General features: G+C 40.1%; 1 protein-coding gene across 1 annotated transcript; it reads right to left on the bottom strand.

The window, feature by feature from the left end:
- Positions 1–15,696: 15,696 nt before the first annotated feature.
- RBMXL2 (RBMX like 2) lies at positions 15,697–17,095 on the bottom strand. Its single transcript, XM_070383192.1, has one exon. The coding sequence runs from the start codon at positions 17,078–17,080 to the stop codon at positions 15,890–15,892; it is 1,191 nt and encodes a 396-aa protein (XP_070239293.1). The 5' UTR covers positions 17,081–17,095; the 3' UTR covers positions 15,697–15,889.
- Positions 17,096–19,114: the final 2,019 nt, after the last annotated feature.

Here is a 19,114-nt window from a genome sequence, read left to right as displayed (position 1 = left end):
AACTGTGGTATTGGAGAAGACTCTTGAGAGTCCCTTGGACTGCAAGGAGATCCAACCGATCCATCCTAAAGGAAATCAGTCCCGGGTGTTCACTGGAGGGACTGATGTTGAAGCTGAAACTCCAATACTGTGGCTACCTGATGCGGAGAGCTGACTCATTTGAAAAGACCCTGATGCTGGGAAAGATTGAGGGCAGGAGGAGAAGGGGACAACAGAGGATGAGATGGTTGGATGGCATCACTGACTCAATGGACGTGAGTCTGAGTGAACTCCGGAAGTTGGTGATGGACAGGGAGACCTGGCATGTGGGGCCACAAAGAGTTAGACACTATGAGTGACTGAACTGAACTGATAAGGCAAAGGTGATGAGATGGAAGTCCATGATTATGGATTGGAATACGGGGTCTCCATGATTACATGGAGGTGTGTATATATATATACCTATATACATGGACCTATATCGATGTACAGAGATTCTACATAGATGTTATATAAGACTAATGTTTTGTTGTTATGTAATAGTCTGCATTAGCAGACCTAGGGACTCTTTTTCAAGTTTTGAAGAAAGAAGCTGCCATGTTTAAGAGGGTGAGAAGGTCATGTGGAAAGGAACCGCAGGTGGCCTCACGGAACTGAGAGCAGCCTCTGGCTGACAACCAGCAAGGAAACAGTCTTACTTACTGAACTCTGCCAACAGAAGGAATATACGTATGTATGAATATATATGATAAACCAATAAAGTTATTTATTTAAATGGAAAGTGTTCATCTTTATGCAATCAAATGAATAAATATATTAACTTTTGATACCTCTGCTTTGGGGCCGAAAAAAAAATTCTCCCCAAGATGCTATAAAAACACACATATTTTTCCTAAGCTTTTTGAAGTTTCTATTTTTTATACTGAAAAAGTTAATCCACCATTTAACAAGATGAAGAAAGGTCTGTGGATGATAATGATGGCAACACATCTGTGTGAATGCACTTAATACCACTTAACTGTACACTTGAAAATGGTCAAGATGGTAAACTTTATGTGTATTTTATCACAATTTTAAAAATTTTAAGAAAAAATTTACCTAAAGAAAAAAAGGAGTTAATTCACCTGGAACTTATTTTGGAGTATAATAGTAAAGTCAAGTCGCTCAGTCATGTCTGACTCTTTGTGACCCCATGGACTGTAGCCTACCAGGCTTCTCCATCCACGGGATCTTCCAGGCAGGAATACTGGAGTAGGTTGCCATTTCCTTCTCCAGGAGATCTTCCCAACCCAGGGATTGAACCCAGGTCTCCCGCATTGTAGGCAGACACTTTACTGTCTAAGCCACCAGGGAATTACTGGAGTATAATAACAGTATACATAAATTTTTTTCCCAAAAGTCCTTAGCCAACTGAATCAGTATCACTTACTGAATTATTCATTTGTTCCTACAAATCTGTATACTTGTATATACTTCTGGTCTTTCCAACTATATATAATCCTCATAATCTGATTAGATAAAGATTTTCAATTGCCTCTATTTTACTTTCATCTTATCCAGAAGAAAAGACATCACCTAGCCCTAAAGTCATTGGCCCTGGAGCTTCAGGCAGCTACAAGGAAGGAAACATGAGGCCACAATCCTTAAGCTTCTGGTGCCACCTAGAGGACTGTCTTTATGGGTTAACCTGTGTTCAGAGTCAGAAAACACTTTGCCCTAGGAAAATCCTTTTCTCCTTCTTAATTGCCCACTAGGGCAATTCTAAGTATATAAAATCATGTACAGGATAGCATCCTGCTTCTGACCTTTATCTATAATCCATCTTTCAGATGCCATGGATATAATAGTAAGAGCGGCTCAGATCACTACTCCTGTCTTTAGAAGTTTCAGTGGCTGCCAACTGGCAATAGAGTAAGCCTCATGTAAATTAGCAGAGATGGAGAAAATCAAAGAGGAGGAAAATTCTAAAATTCACTAATAGAAAACAAATGGACCTAGCCCTGTTTAAAGTGGGTAACATATATATGCTAAAGACGACCTTTTTTGTTTCAAGGAAAACTCTGAAATTCATCTCCTCTGGAAAGACTTCCTCTAATCAGAATTCTTCAGTATTCTTGCCTTGAGAACCCCATGAACAGTATGAAAAGGCAAAAAGATAGGACACTGAAAGATGAATTCCCCAGGTCAGTAGGTGCCCAGTATGCTACTGGAGATGATTGGAGAAATAACTACAGAAAGAGTGAAGAGACAGAGCCAAAGCAAAAACAACATCCCGTGGATGTGACAGTGATGGAAGTAAAGTCCAATGATGTGAATAGCAATACTGCATAGGAACCTGGAATCTTAGGTCCATGAATCAAGGCAAATTGAAGGTGGTCAAACAGGAGATGGCAAGAGTGAATGTCGACATTTTAGGAATTAGCGAACTAAAATGGACTGGAAACAGTGAATTTAACTCAGATGACCATTATATCTACTACTGCGGGCAAGAATCCCTTACAAGAAATGAAGTAGCCATCACAGTCAACAAAAGAGTCCGAAATTCAGTACTTGGATGCAATCTCAAAAATGACAGAATGATCTCTGTTCGTTTCCAAGGCAAACCATTCAGTATCACAATAATCCAAGTCTATGCACTGACCAGTAATGCTTTAGAAGCAGAACAGTTCTATGAAGACCTACAAGACCTTCTAGAATTAACACCCAAAAAAGATGTCCTTTTCATTACAGGGGACTGGAATGCAAAAGCAGGAAGTCAAGAAATACCTGGAGTAACAGGCAAATTTAGCCTTGGAGTACAGAATGAAGCAGAGCAAAGGCTAACAGAGTTTTGCCAAGAGAACACACTGGTCATAGCAAACACCCTCTTCCAACAACACAAGAGAAGACTCTACACATGGACATCACCAGATGGTCAATACCTAAATTAGATTGATTATATTCTATGCAGCCAAAGATGGAGAACTTCTATACAGTCAGCAAAAAGACGACCTGGAGCTGATTCTGGCACAGACCATAAACTCCTTATTGCCAAATTCAGACTTAAATTGAAGAAAGTAGGGAAAACCATTACACCATTCAGGTATGTTGTAAATCAAATCCCTTACGATTATACAGTGGAAGTGACAAATAGATTCAAGGGATTACATCTGATAGAGTGACTGAAAAACTATGGACGGAGGTTCATGACATTGTACAGGAGGCAGGGGTCAAGACCATACTCGAGGAAAAGAAATGAAAAAACGCAAAACGGTTGTCTGAGGAGGCCTTACAAATAGATGAAGAAAGAAGGGAAGCTAAAGGCAAAGGAGAAAAGGAAAGATATTCTCATTTGAATGCAGAGTTCCAAAAAATAACAAGGAGAGATAAGAAAGCTGTCCTCAGTGATCAATGCAAAGAAATAAACAGTAGAATGGGAAAGACTAGAGACCTCTTCAAGAACAACAGAGATACCAAGGGAACATTTTATGTAAAGATGGGCACAATAAAGGACAGAAATGGTATGGACCTAACAGAAGCAGAAGATATTAAGAAGAGGTGGCAAGAATACACAGAAGAATTATACAAACAAGATCTTCATGACCCAGATAACCACAATGGTGTGATCACTCACCTAGAGCCAGACATCCTGGAATGTGAAGTCAAGTGGGCCTTAGGAAGCATCACTACGAACAAAGCTAGTGGAGATGACTGAATTCTAGTTGAGCTATTTCCAGTCTAAAAGATGATGCTGTCAAAGTGCTGCACTCAATAAACCAGGGAAATTTGGAAAACTCAGCAGTGGCCACAGGACTGGAAAAGGTCAGTTTTCATTCCAATCCCAAAGAAAGGCAATGCCAAAGAATGCTCAAACTACCGTACAATTGCACTCATCTCACATGCTAGTAAATGCTCAAAATTCTCCAAGCCACACTCCAACAGTACATGAACCATGAACTTCCAGATGTTCAAGCTGGTTTTAAAAAGGCAGAGGAACCAGAGCTCAAATTGCCAAATCCACTGTATCCTCAAAAAAGCCAGAGAGTTTCAGAAAAACATCTATTTCTGCTTTATTGACTATGCCAAAGCCTTTGACTATATGGACCGTAACAAACTGGAAAATTCTTCAAGAGACGGGAATACCAGACCGCCTGACCTGCCTCTTCAGAAATCTGTATGCATGACAGGAAGCAATAGTTAGAACTGGACTTGGAACAACAGACTGGTTCCAAATCAGGAAAGGAGTACGTCAAGGCTGTATATTGTCACCCTGCTTATTTAACTTCTATACAGAGTACATCGTGAGAAGCACTGAGCTGGATGAAGCACAGGCTGGAATCTAGATTGCTGGGAGATGTACCAATAACCTCAGGTATGCAGACGACATCATCTTATGGCAGAAAGCCAAGAACAACTAAAGAGCCTCTTGATGAAAGTGAAAGAGGAGAGTGAAAAAGTTGGCTTAAAGCTCAACATTCAGAAAACTAAGATCATGGCATCTGGTCCCATCACTTCATGCAAATAGAAAAGGAAACAGTGTAAACAGTGACAGACTACTTTTTTGGGCTCCAAAAACACTGCAGATGCTGACTGCAGCCATGAAATTAAAAGATGCTTGCTCCCTGGAAGAAAAGTTATGACCAACCTAGACAGCATATTGAAAAGCAGAGACATTACCAACAAAGGTCCATCTAGTCAAAGCTATGATTTTTCCAGTAGTCATGTATGGACATGAGAGTTGGACTATAAAGAAAGCTGAGTGCTAAAGAATTGATGCTTTTGAACTGTAGCGTTGGAGAAGATTCTTGAGAGTCCCTTGGACTGCAAGGAGATCCAACCAGTCCATCCTAAAGGAAATCAGTCCTGAATATTCATTGGAAGACTGATGCGGAAGCTGAAACTCCAATACTTTGGCCATCTGATGCAAAGAACTGACTCATTTGAAAAGACCATGATGCTGGGAGAGATTGGGGGCAGGAGGAGGAGGAGACGACAGAGGACAAGATGGTTGGATGGCATCACCAACTCAACGGACATGAGTTTGAGTAAACTCTGGGAGTTGGTGATGGACAGGGTGGCCTGGCATGCTGCAGTCCATGGGGTCACAAAGAGTCAGACACGACTGAGCAACTGAAGTGAACTGAACTGAATCAGAATTTATTTGTTCTCTTAGCACATTGCCTATGTCCATCTCATAGCACTTCTCTCTTTTGCAGTCTAGGTAGTTTGATTCAGGACATCCTGTTAACCATATTAGACTGTGAATGCCTTAGGGATAAAGATAGCATCTGGTTCATCTCATATTTAACTAGTCTTGATACTTTTAATAAGAGTGACTTTCTTTGTTGAAGGTGATTCTGGGATTTTAAAGGGGGCTTCCCTGGTGGCTCAAAGGAAAAGAATCTGCCTGCCAGTGCAGCAGACGTGGATTTGATCCTGTGTAGAGAAGATCCCCATGGAGAAGGAAATGGCAACCCACTCCAGTATTCTTGACTGGACAATTCCATGCACACATGGACTCTAGCGGGCTATAGTCCATGAGAGTGCAAAGAGTTGGACACCAGTGAGCAACTAAACAACAATCAGGGCATATGCAGTTCATTTCAGGGTATTAATCCAGACAATCTATGTCCATCTCCCAGTTTCTACATTTTACTTGTTAATTTTTTTTTTCTTATGTGTTTGAGTTCAAACTTATCTCATAATTTCCTATCTTTCTTATTTGTGATTCACATCTTGGTATTCCTCATTTCTGCTCCGCTATTAATCAACCTTAAGATATGCATGCCTTCTTAAGTTAGTGTATCAGTGATTCATCTGTGTACCTTCACTCATCTGTACAGCTTAAACTTCAGCAAAACTACCCTGATGTCAAAAAATAGCAATATAATTATTAGCAAAATACAAATCAAAATTAGAATGAGTACCACCTCACACCAGTCAGAATAGCCATCATTAAAAAGTCTACAAATAGAAAATGCTGGGAAGAATCTGAAGAAAAGAGAACCCTGCTACACTGCAGGTGGGAAAGTAAATTGGTATAGCCACTATGGGAAATGGTATGGAGGTTCCTCAAAAAACTAGAGGTACCTTATGATCCTATTCCTGAGCATATTTCTGGACAGAACTATAATTCAAAAAATAAATACATGCACACCTATGTTCAAAGCGGTACTATTCACAATAGCCAAGGTACAGAAAAACCTAAGTGTCCACTAAGAGATGAATGGATAAAGATGTGCTACATACATACAATGGAATATTACTCAGCCATAAAAAAGAATAAAATAATGCCTTCTGCAGCAACATGGATGAACCTAGAGATTATCATACTAAGTGAAGTAAGTCAGAAAGAAAAAGACAAATATCATATGATATCATTTACATGTGGAATCTAAGCTATCTCACAAATGAACTTGTCTACCAAAGAGAAAAAGATTCACAGACATAGGGAACAGACTAGTGGTTGCCAAGGGTGAGGGTAGGTGGTGAAGAGGTGGAGGGGGAGTTTGGAATTAGCAGATGAAAACAAATTAGCAGATGCAAACTGAATGGATAAACAAGGTCAAACTGTAAAGGACAGGGAACTATATTCAATGTCCTGTGATTAAAGCACAATGGAAAAGAGTATGAAAAAGAATGGTGGAATTTAGAAAGATGCTAACAATAACCCTGTGTACGAGACAGCAAAAGAGACACTGATGTATAGAACAGTCTTATGGACTCTGTTGCAGAGGGAGAGGGTGGGAAGATTTGGGAGAATGGCATTGAAACATGTATAATATCATGTATGAAACGAGTTGCCAGTCCAGGTTTGATGCACGATACTGGATGCTTGGGGCTAGTGCACCGGGATGACCCAGAGGGATGGTATGGGGAGGGAGGAGGGAGGAGGGTTCAGGATGGGGAACACATGTATACCTGTGGCGGATTCATTTTGATATTTGGCAAAACTAATACAATTTGTAAAGTTTAAAAATAAAATTAAAAAAAAAAAGAAAAGAAAAGAAAAAAGAATGGGTACATATGTAATTGAATCACTTTGCTGTATAGCAGAAATGAACACAACATTGCAAATCAACTGTACTTCAATTTAAAAAAGAATAGCAATAAGAAAACCACAGCCTCTATTTACTAAGAGCTTACTACCTGCTACATGCTTTAATATATTGTCTCGCTTAATTTTCAAAGCAATTTAGTTCTTACTCATCTGTCACATCTTAACTCAATCATCACTTCTTTAAGGGTGTATTCTCTGATGTCCCATACTACACTGAACTTTATTAAATACTGCATCTAGTAGCATTATACAGTTCTTTCATAATACTTATTGCAGTTAAAATTTTACATTTTTTTCCAAACTTAGTTGAAGGAAAATTACTTCACAGCTTCTGCCATAATCAACGAGTCAGCTGTAGGTATACATGTGTCCCCTTCCTTTTCAACCTCCCTCCCCTTCCTACCCCCTCTAGGTTGTTACAGAGCCCCCGTTTGAGTTCCCTGAATAATACAGCACATTTCCATTGGTTATCTATTTTATACATGGTAGTGTATATGCTTTCATGTTACCCTATCCATCCCACCCTCTTCTTCCACCCAGCCCTTGTCCCTAAGTCTGTTCTGTCTGTCTCCATTGCTGCCCTGTAAATAGGTTCATCAGTATCATCTTTCTAGATTCCACATATGTGTGTTAATATACAGTATTTTTCTCTTTCTGACTTACTTCCCTCTGTATAATAGGCTCCAGGTTCATCCACCTCATTAGAACTGACTCAAACAAGTTCCTTTTTATAGCTGAGTAATACTCCATTCTATATATGTACCACAGTTACTTTAGCCATTCATCTGATGGTGGACATCTAGGTTGCTTCCATGTCCTAGCTATTGTAAACAGTGCTGCAACGAACATTTGGGTACATGTACCTTTTTCAATTTTGGTTTCCTCAGGATATATGGCAGGTAGTGGGACTGCTGGGTCATATGTTAGTTCTACTTCCAGTTTTTTGAGGAATCTCCATACTGCCTTCCATAGCTGCTGCATCAGTTTACATTCCCACCAACAGTGTAAAAGAATTCCCTTTTCTCCACACTCTCTCCAGCATTTACTGCTTATGGATTTTTGATGATGGCCATTCTAATTGATGTGAGGTGATATCTCATTATAGTTTTGATCTGCATTTCTCTAATAATGAGCAATGCTGAATATTTTTCCTGTGCTTATTAGACATTCATATATCTTCTTTGGAGAAATGTCTGTTTAGGTCTTTTGCCTACTTTTGATTGGGCTGTTTTCTTTTTCCCATATTGAGTTTTATGAGCTCCTTGTATATTTTGGAAATTAATCCTTTGTCAGTTGTTTCATTTGCTATTATTTTCTCCCATTTTGAGGGCTGTCTTTTCACCTTGTTTATAGCTTCCTTTGCTATCCAAAAGCTTTTAAATTTAATTAGGTCCCACTTGCTTACTTTTTATTTCCATTACTCTACAAGGTGGGTCATAGAAGGTCTTGCTGTGATTTATGTCATACAGTGTTCTATGTTTTTCTCTAAGAGTTTTATTGTTTCTGGTCTTTCATTTAGGTCCCTAATCCATATTCAGTTTATCTTTGTGTACAGTGTCAGGAAGCATTCTAATTTCATTCTTTTACACACCACCTGTCCAGTAAAAACTCTTCAAAAATGGGCAGAAAAGGAACCTACCTCAACATAATAAAGGTCATATACAACAAATCCACAGCAAACACTAATCTCAATGGTGAAAAACTGAAAGCATTCCCTCAAAGATAAGGAACAAAACAAGGGTACCCAATCTCACCATTATTCAGCATAGTTTTGGAAGTCCTAGTTAAGACAGTCAGAGAAGAAAAAGAAATTAAACTGATCCAGATTGGAAAAGAAGAAATAAAATTCTCACTATTTGCAGATAACATACTACTATACATAGAAAACCCTAAAGATACTATCAGAAAATTACTAGAGCTAATCAGTGAATTTAATAAGGTCACAGGATACAATGTAAATATACAGAAATCACTTGAATTCCTATGCACTAACAATGAAAAATCAGAAACAGAAATGAAGAAATCAACACCATTTACTATTGTGACAATACCTAGGAATAAACCTACCTAAGGAGAAAAAAGAGCTGTATACAGTAAAGTATAAGACACTGATGAAAGAAGTCAAAGACAACATAAACAGATAGAGAGATATTCCATATTCCTGGGTTGGAAGAATCATTATGAAAACAACTATACTGCCAAATGCAATCTACATATTCAATGTAATACCTATCAAATTACAAATAGCATTTTTCACAGACCCAGAACAAAATTTCTTAATTTGTATGCAAACACAAAAGACCCCAAACAGCCAAAGTAATCTTGAGAAAGAAGAATGGAGCTGGAGGAATCAATCTTCCTACTTCAGACTGTACTACAAAGCTGCAGTCATCAAGACAGTATGGTACAGGCACAAAGATGGAAATATAGACCAATGAAACAAAACAGAAACCGCAGAGATAAACTCACACACCTATGGGCACCTTATCTTTGACAAAGGAGGCAAGAATATACAATAGGGCAAAGATAGTCTCTTTAATAAGTGGTGCTGGGAAAATTTTACATTTTTTAACCAAGGTGTATCTTCCCATTTGAACATTAAATCTCTTTGAGGGTTAATAATAATCTACTTTTGTTCACCACAGTGTTTTCATTTCTTAGCTAAACCATAAGAATGATCTTGTCCAAAATCCCTAGCAGAGTGGCCTCCCACAAAAAACTAGCCTTATGAAAAGTTCAATGAAAACTGGTTAAGGCACTTAGTCCTGATCAGCTACACAGCTTGGACAACAGTTGCCTCTACAGTTACAATGTTAGAAAAGAGCTAACAGTCCCCAATCATAAACACTGACGTAGCACATCCTGCCATCAGTTTGCTGTCATACAGCTTCAGTTCCAAGACTTTCACCCCAGCCCTGTAATATCTTAAGACCTGGTGTTAGTCACAGTAACACCTCTGCAGTCTTTATTTATATTCTACTGTCTCTGCTTTCTCTAGTCGTTTGCAGTTGGGTGGGCCAAAAATCTCCAGCAGGGGTCAAGGCTGATAACATTTTATTATCAAGACCCCAACTGCTTCAAATCCCAACCATGAGCAATGAGCGACAAGAGCTAGCACAGTACTAGCTACTTCATTTATGAGGTAAAATCCAAGTCAATTATGCCAGAAAGTAATAATTCTAAACCCTACTGGATTTGAAGGAATTCAAGGTCTTTAACCTCTCTTTTTAAAAACTGAAATATTTTGATGTACAATGTTAGTTTCAATCACTCAGTCATGTTTGTCTCTTTGCGACCCCATGGGCTGTAGGCTACCAGGCTCCTCTGTCCATGGAATTCTCCAGGCAGGAATTCTGGAGTGGGTTGCCATTTCCTTCTCCAGGGAATCTTCTTGACCCAGGGATTCAACCTGGGTCTCCCACACAGCAGGGATATTCTTTTCCGTCTGAGCCACTAGTTTCAGGGGTACTACATAGTGATTTGGGCTGCCCTGGTGGCTCAGACAAAAAATGTGCCTGCCATGCAGGAGACACAAGTTCGATCCCTGGGTCACAAAGATCCCCTGGAAAAGGAAATGGCTACCCACTCCAGTATTCTTGCCTGGAGAATCCCATGGACAGAGGAGCCTGGCAGGTTACAGTCCATAGGGTCAGAGTCGGACACGCTGAAGCAACTTAGCAAGATCAGTGTCCCAATATAACATTAGTATGATATTCTTGACTGTATACCTCATGATGCATGTTACATTATTTTAGAATATTTTAGAACTGGAGGCTTGTTCCTCTTAATTCTGTTCACCTATTTCATCTTCCTCCCCTTCCTGACTCCCTTCCCTGAAGGAATCATCTTGACAATAACATGTATCTGCCTCACTCCAAACTGGTTAGGAATGGGACACTGTGCCTGGTGATGCAGGTTCTTGGTCACCTTAGCTGTCAAGAAGTTAAGAAGGCAGAGGCAGCAGGATATAAACTGGGGCATAAAGACTCAAGTACATCTTTAAGATTTCAAGTTGAGTGAATACAGTAAAACTCTCCAGTTGAACTTTCCTGAAGACTTGTAATACATAAGCAGCTTCATTAGTCAATGGCAAGGATAAACTGCTATTGCTGTGTGTAGCATGCTGTGGCACTACCACTTAATGAACCCCAATCATTTCAGGCGCCATGCTGTGTGCTCACATGCCTTATTTTAAACTCTAGGATTATCGGCACTGGCATATGAAGACGACCAAAGGTCAAATTTATAGAAGGTAATTGCCCAAGTCAAATAACAGAATGAGGACTCATACTGTGACCAGAATGTACGCTTCTACTGTAATAAGGAGCCTCCAAACATTATGGGGAAGCTATACTATTTTTTCCTAATTTCTTCCCCCAAAACTTGTAACACATCCTCAGTTTCTTCATTCTTCTTGAGTTTGTAAATATGATGGTGGAATACATTCCACATGGTCATCATTGCTCTGTACCTCCTTTAGAGTTAATTTACTTTTGTACTTGATACTCATGTTCAATGTCACCCACAAAATATCTGGACTCATAATCATCTTTAAAGAGTTCTCAGATGTGCTACATTATGAGATAAATTACTTCATAAATAACATCAATGCAAACAGAACACAGAGGTTCTGAAAGGATTTCCACCACCACTGGATTTCATGTGTACACAGCAAAAGCAACAGTCTACTTGCTGAGTTTGAGAAATGATCCAAAGAGGAAAACAGAGTTTAACCATCCCCCAAGAGGAAACTTCTCTGTACAAAGAGGATAATCACATATTTAAGGTAAAGGCTAAAAAGGGAGGCAGCATGGACCTCACATAAACTTAAGGTTGAGAATGTTAGAGAGGTCCCAGGTTGCAAAACTACAGCCAGAAAAGTCTCCATCTTACCTGTCCTGAGGCAAGTGGTAAAGGGGAGCTATTTATCTACAGGAAACAAGTATCCCTCCAGAGCTTTAAAATCCCAGGATTCAGGTTGCAATTAGAGATGGAAGAGTTCGGGCCTCACCTGATAGGGAAATATTCAGCAATACTGTCGGCTGTCACATGGACAGTTTGGATGCCTCTGGAACCATTTTGGACAGAAGGAATATGAAGAAGGTGGTCTCAGAAACAGGCTGAGACAAGTTCAAGACAGAGAACATAAAAGTTTTGGTTATGAGATGCACATTCCTTAAATTATACCCAGTGAATCAGTCTTGCCAAACAGCTGATCTGCACTCACGTGCTCCCCCCATCTCTCCCTCTCTCATGAAAGAGATATGAACAAGATCTTAATTGACTAGCTCTCTTGCTTACTTTCCTACAAAGATAGTCTTAATACGTTAATTTCCACTGAGGAAATATTGTGTCTGTTACATTATATACATACATGAGAAACCCATAGCCTTTGTAATCTATGATCTCTTGAGCTCATTTAAATTCTGGCTAAGTCTTTATTTCCTAATGTTTGCATCTCACTTTTTAAAAAGCTATTTATTAGCAGTTTCAATAGACGTAACATTGCTCTTTAGAAGTAACTATTCTGTTAACTAGAAAAAAGGTTTTCACTGCTATTATACTTTAAAGAGTATCAAAGGGAAAACTGCATTTTCATCTAAGTTTTGGTTAGCTATAAAAGTTCCACCCTGTATTTACCATGAGCTGGCCATAAACTCAGTCTAGTATAGGAAGGTTCTACAAATTGAATCAAAAAGAGTAAGGTATCACCCACACAGAAAGAACAAAGCTGGGAGAGAGGACCACTGTCAAGTAAGACAGTTTCAGAATAATATTCATTAGCTAACTTTTTTTTAAGTAGTCATTATATTCTGGTGCTTACTAAGCTCTCCTTTTCATACTAATATTTGTATTATAAAGCATTTTGAAATTATACAATGAGATGCCAATGCATAGACTATAGAAATTAAGATAACATTGCCATTTTTGCTTAAAATCCATCTCTTTTTAGAGATAAAACACTACAATTCACCTAAAGCTCAGTCCTCATCCCATCCTTTCCTCCTCACACTAAGTATCATTTTTTATGTCATCACTCCAATCTCTTGTTCTTTTTACTGTACCTGTATTTATGCAATTTGCCTTTTTCACCCAACAAATATTTTGATATTTACCTGTTGATTCTTGTGGATCTGGTTGATTCACATTAGCTTCTACATTGAACTTCAGTGTAAGAATAACTCTCAGTTGATCCTCTCCAGTAGGCTTTCTACCTTTTTAACATTCAAGGGTTGTAAAAACCAATCCTGTACATATCTCCTTGTGTACATGTGCAAATTTCTCTAGGTCCTCTCCTTGAAGCAGATTTTCTGGGTCGTAGATATGTATTCTCCAACTGTACTAGGCATTGCCAAAATCATTTCCAAAGTGATTGTGTCAATTTACACATCTATCAGAAAGGTTAAGTTCTTTTGCCCACTTTTTTTTTTCATTTTCTAAGTACTCTTTTCCAAATTATTTCAACACAAATCAATTCTTCCAATCTATGGTTTAATATTTCACTTTATCAGTGACTATTACAAAAAATATTAATGTGGAAAACTGTATCAACATTTTCCTTCTAGGTTTGTGCTTTTTATCTTAAAGAAACTCTCTACCTCAGTGTGATATATTTCTTCAAGTGTTTTTTCCTCTTCATATCACATTTATATCTTCAAACCATCTACAGTATATTTTTGTGTATGCTGTTAAGAGAATCTTACTTTATCTTTTTGCAAAGAGAGCCATTTTTAAAAAGTCCATCCTTTCACCAACTTTTAGAGCTATCATATATTTTCACATACAGCTTGGCCTGTTCTAGGCTATTTTGGTCTACTGATCTGTCTTATATTTGTCCAAAGATGTCACACAGCTTAAATTACTAGAACTTTCCATTAAGTCTTGGTATCTGATAGAGTAAGTTCTAATTTTTTTTTCAGAATTGTTTTGCTTGTTTTGCTTTTCTCTTTATTCAACCATGTAAGTTTCAGGATTAGTTTAGTCTCCCATTAGTGTTTTTTTAAAAAATCTGTTTCTTAATAATTTGTTGGTAGTAAATGGGAGCTACATTTTTTTTTCAGTTTTGTGGATGATTGGCCAAACCTTTTATTTAGTATTCCATCGCTGATCAACACAAGTACTGGGAAGGAGGGGAGGGGCTGTGTGGGGAAAAAAATCATGTTGTAATTTCACTTGAAGTTGTATTGATTTTCCAAATTAATTCGGCAAGGTTGAGAACAGTTATGATAAAGTCTTCCCAACCATGATATAGCATAAATCTCCATTTATTTAGACTTCTTTTATGTCCTTAAATAAAGATTAACATTTTTTCCATAAAGGTCTTACACATTTTTGCCAGATTAATTCCTGGATCTTTTTTTTATTGAGCTATTAGTTGCCTTTGATCTTCTGGGCCACTACCACAGCCTTTCCTTTAACTCACTCACTTTATTATTTAATCAAAAAATCATGCTTTTAGAATCATGTATGTTATATTCAGATCTCTGTAAGTACTTTTGTTGTTGTTCATGTGTTCATCTGTTTCTCCAGCAATTATTACACTGAACATGGCTCCTAATGTTTTGACCTGATTCTTCATTTGGTCATTACAGACATTTGACTGTACAATTACCTTTCTTTCAGATAAACACAGAGAAATTCCACAGGAGCTGAATGGAACAAATGTTTCTTACCCTGCACTTGAGGCAAAACAAAGGAGACTCTCATATCATTCGTGAGCCACTTTGGAGAAAGCCTCTAAAATCTGTGTTCAAGCCCTTCTCCCCACCAAAAATGTATGGACCACTCAACTCATATCCTTGCCTTTTGTGGACAGGAAGACCCAAGTGTCTCATACTAGACTGAGTTCCTCAGATGTTGAAATGCCAAGCTCTCAGGGGCTCTCTCAGTTTCTGAGCTCTAATGATGCTTACTTTTGATTCTTCCACCCCTAGTGGGGAGAAGCCCAATTCTCCAACTTCCTAGAGCCAAAGGGCAAGTAGCTCGCAGTTAGGAATAGAAGCCATTTGGATTTCCAAATCCACCAACGGTATATTTTCTATTTGTTTCTTAATAATTTGGTGGTGAAAATGAATGGTATTGATTTTAAGAGGGATGGTTTGCAGCTTTGTGGTTGGCTGGCCAAATCTTTAATATAGTATTCCATCCTATTTCAACACAAGAATGGTATTTTGGGGAGCAAGAGAATAGGAAATTCTGCAGATTTCAAAGTATGAAAAAAGGCAAAATATGCCCAGCAATTTCTTTTTTTTTTTTTTTAAGACTTACTTGTGAACAGAACTTTCTTTCTTTATATACACTGATCTAAGCGGTTTCTGTTGTTGCTGTCAGTTGTTTGCTTTTTAATACAGGTTAACACTGAGATTTAGTTTGAAAGACACCTTGAAATCTCAGGAGCAGCACACACCAGTCGCTCCCACTCAACCCCACCCCCACCCCCACGCTCAATCTAGTTGGGTTGAATGTAAAGAATGGTCCAATTTTCCATCTTAGGAAAATTTGTAAAATTTTCTTTGTAAAAGATCTTAGAACTTTCGGCCTCATTTATCAGGAAAATTTAGAAGGAAGAAAGCCTTTAGGAGAATTTCTACTTGGAAACATAAGACGACTAGTAAGCAGGTTCAAATCGTATGCTTTTAAATGAGCTTGTTGAAAGAAACGTTAACAATTCCAGAACGAAATCAAAACGAGTTTAAACTTTTCCTCTCAAATGCACACACACAAAAATAATCATGGAGAAGTTAACAGGAAACTTTTAAAAAGTGAAAAACAATTCTTCCTTGCACTAGTCCTTGGGTAGTTACCACAGAACAGGCTCTTCTTCTCTGGAACTTCTTTGAAACAAGGTTTTGGTCCCAAGGTCTGCTGGTCTTAGTATCTGCTCCGGCCTCCTCCTCCTCCTCTCTCCGAGCGGCTCCCCAGGCGGCCTCCGCCTCGGGGGACCTTGCGGCCCGACCGGCTGTAAGACTCGCGCGGGGGCGGACACCCCCTCTCCACGGACTGCGGCAGCCCGCGATCCGCTCTGCCTACCCGGTCGCGGCCCCCCGAGTAGCGCTCGCTCCGGGCCCCAGCATAACCGTCGCGGCCGCCGCCATAGGCGTCGGGCGAGCAGCCGCGGTACTCCTCATAGCGGCCGCCGCCGCCACCGTAAGATGGAGGGGGCCCACGCGCGGGGGCGGCGCTGCGCGGGTCCCCGTAGCTCTCGAAGGGATCTCGGTAGGAGCCTCCGCTAGGGTGATCCGCGTAGTCGCGGTCGCGCCCCCCGTAGCCGTCTCGGTCGCCGTAGCCTCTCGATGGACACTCATCCCGGGCGCTGGAGTGGCCGTAGTCGCGGTAGGTATACTCTCTGGGCGAGGGGGCAAAATCCCGGGCGTCGCGGGCGCTCGAGTAGTCGCGGCTGGAGTAGCCGTCTCGGGGAGAGTAGCCCCCCTCCCGGGAACCCAGGTAGGGATCCCGGCGCGGGGGCGGCGGATCTCGGCGCGGCGGGCCCTCATAGCCGTCTCGACCTCGCGCGGCCGGAGCCCGCCCGCGCATTCCACCACCGCCGCCGCTGCGCGCAGGGCCCGACGGCGCGGCCCTCTTGGGGGGCGGGCCGGCCCTCCGCGGTGGTGGCGGCCCGCGCTTCATGGGTAGCGGGGCCCGGGAGGGCCGCAGGTCGAAGTCGCCCGCGTAGCCGCCATCATCCGCAGGCCCTCCGCGGGACGGGGGGCGCCGCGGACCGCCGCCGCGGGCCCCGCGCAGGCCCCTCGAGCGGCCCCGGCTGCGGGACAGGGGTGGGCCCCGCCGGCCGCTCTCGAAAGCCGGTTTGGTGGCCTGGGCCACCTTGATGGCCTTACCATCCAGGGACTTGCCGTTCATGTCTCTCACGGCGGCCTTCGCGTCTGCCGGACTTTCGAAGGTGATGAACGCGAAGCCCCTGGACTTGTTGGTTTCTCGATCTTTCATCAACAGCACCTCGGAAATGCGGCCATACTTGCCAAACGTAGCCTCGAGGGATTTCTCGTCAGTTTCGAGGTTGAGTCCTCCAATGAAGAGCTTCCCCGGGCGATCCGCTTCCACCATGTCTGCCGGTCGGGTGGTCGGTCAGTGGCGGTGTGGCGAAGGCGAGCAGTCGTCGTGCCTTCTGAGCCCGCTGGTCGAGGGCGGCTCCTACTGGTCGGGCGCCGCGTCGTCGCGAAACCCCGGAACTGCAGTCTCGCCCCTCGCTGCGCAGGCGGAACGCTCCGGTTTGTGCCTCTCTGATCTGGTTCCCTCAGCCTTCTCGGCTCTAGCTGGTTGTGATTGGTTGGTAGTGCCAGGGCCGTAGTTCCCCGTCGAGGAAGATTGACGGTTTTGTAACTTTTATTCCAGTCGTTAAACTTCGGCTGATTAATCTATCCTTGAATTTTGTACATAAAATGTATTAAGAATAAGATGTTTTGCATTGCCAAGGGGGAAGAGAGAACTTGGTAAGTGGAAGGTTCCCTGGTAGAATAGGAAAGAGAGGGAGTCATTCTTTGGATGCACCATCTTTCCCTTCTCCATTTTCTTCCGTTTTTCAGCCTTCAAAGGACTCGTAGTTGCGTAGTATTGAAACTGTCCTTTCAGATAAGTATTGACCAGAAAGTCACCTCCGGGACAAAGTGAAGACAAATGTGAAAGCACGTAGACACCTATCAAAGTAGTACCTAAGCAAGCATAGAACACTAAAGGCTTCACCTCTTAACCTTGAGAGAAGAGGCACACGTCAGGAAAATAAAACATTCTGGGTTCATTCAAACGAATTACACAATTCAAATTTGTTCCTTATGATATCCTCTGAATGGAAGAAGTGTGAAGAGTAAATTAGTGAACTCTCTTTACCTGAGAGTAAATGGTCTAAAACCACTTTTTTTTTTTTAACTATATTGACTGTGTGTGGGAATAATGCTACATTTGTTTACTGCAATAGCATTTAATCTTGAAAAGGGTAGTAAAAGGCATTTTTATGATGTTTCTGATTTTAATACGGGCTCTTCTAAGGTTTTGTGATTTTTTTTAGCATGCATGAATGGAAGTGAAAGTTTAAATGCATCACATCAGTTTACAGTAACAATTTTTATTTAATATTAATATATAATTTTAGTATATTCACTATTAATATATTTCTGAAGTAAACTTACCTGTTTGGGAGGTATTCATTTTTAAATATATTAATGAATTTTGTTTGTTCGTACTTAGAAATTTTACATTTCTAAGCATAAAGTGTCTTAGCCAATAATTTTCTCTCCCATACCTAGCTGAGGAGATTTTTGCCCAAATTTCTCTTAGATTTTCAGTCTAGTTAGATTTTTTAAATTTTCTTGACTTAGTTTTTGTAAGATATACTTTTTTCTAAAGTTACCATTTTTGTTCATCTTGAAAATTTATTTTTTCAATAGCCATGTCCTGTTTTGCTTTCTCTCTTTTATGTGATCACTGTTGCCAGAAATTTATCTTTTGAAAGAACTAGCCTTTTTCTTTACTCATCCTCTCTTTTGATTTTATTTGCTGCTATTGTCTTTTTCACCTTCTTTCCATATTCTTTGGATTTGCGATCTGTATTATTTTCATTCTGGATTTTTAGATAAGGTACTTAGTACATTAAGAATTAAAAAAAAAAGTTTCTTGTAACTGTTGTATCTAAGTTTAAATTTTATTCTCTACTACTAGTTAGTTAGCAGCATTCCCTGAGCTGTGATACATGGTATTTTCATTGTTGTTCAGTTCCTAAAGCATTTTCTCATTCTATTTCTTGACTCATGAATTACAAAGAATATGTTTTTAAAATTTACAAACATATGGATATTTTTGGTGTTATTTTTAACATGTTCTATATGATATTCATACATTGGTGTTGGCTGAAACTTGCATGAGTGCCTGTATGTGTCTAATATTCTTGAGAGGAAAGTATATTCTCTAAATATTAAGATCCAGTTCTTTCCTTGTATAGTGATGTTCAAGTCTTTCCTATTCTAATTTACTTTTTATTTGATAGTGTTGTCAATCACTGAGAATTGTTTTAAAATCCCATAATTGTGGATTTGTTAATTTTTCTTTATGTTTGTGTCTACTTTGCCTCATGTAATTTAAAGTTAT

Source organism: Bos mutus, chromosome 15 (genome assembly GCF_027580195.1).
Source record: "Bos mutus isolate GX-2022 chromosome 15, NWIPB_WYAK_1.1, whole genome shotgun sequence".
Classification (NCBI taxonomy): Eukaryota; Metazoa; Chordata; class Mammalia; order Artiodactyla; family Bovidae; genus Bos; species Bos mutus.
This window is presented reverse-complemented; position numbering and strand designations above follow the sequence as displayed.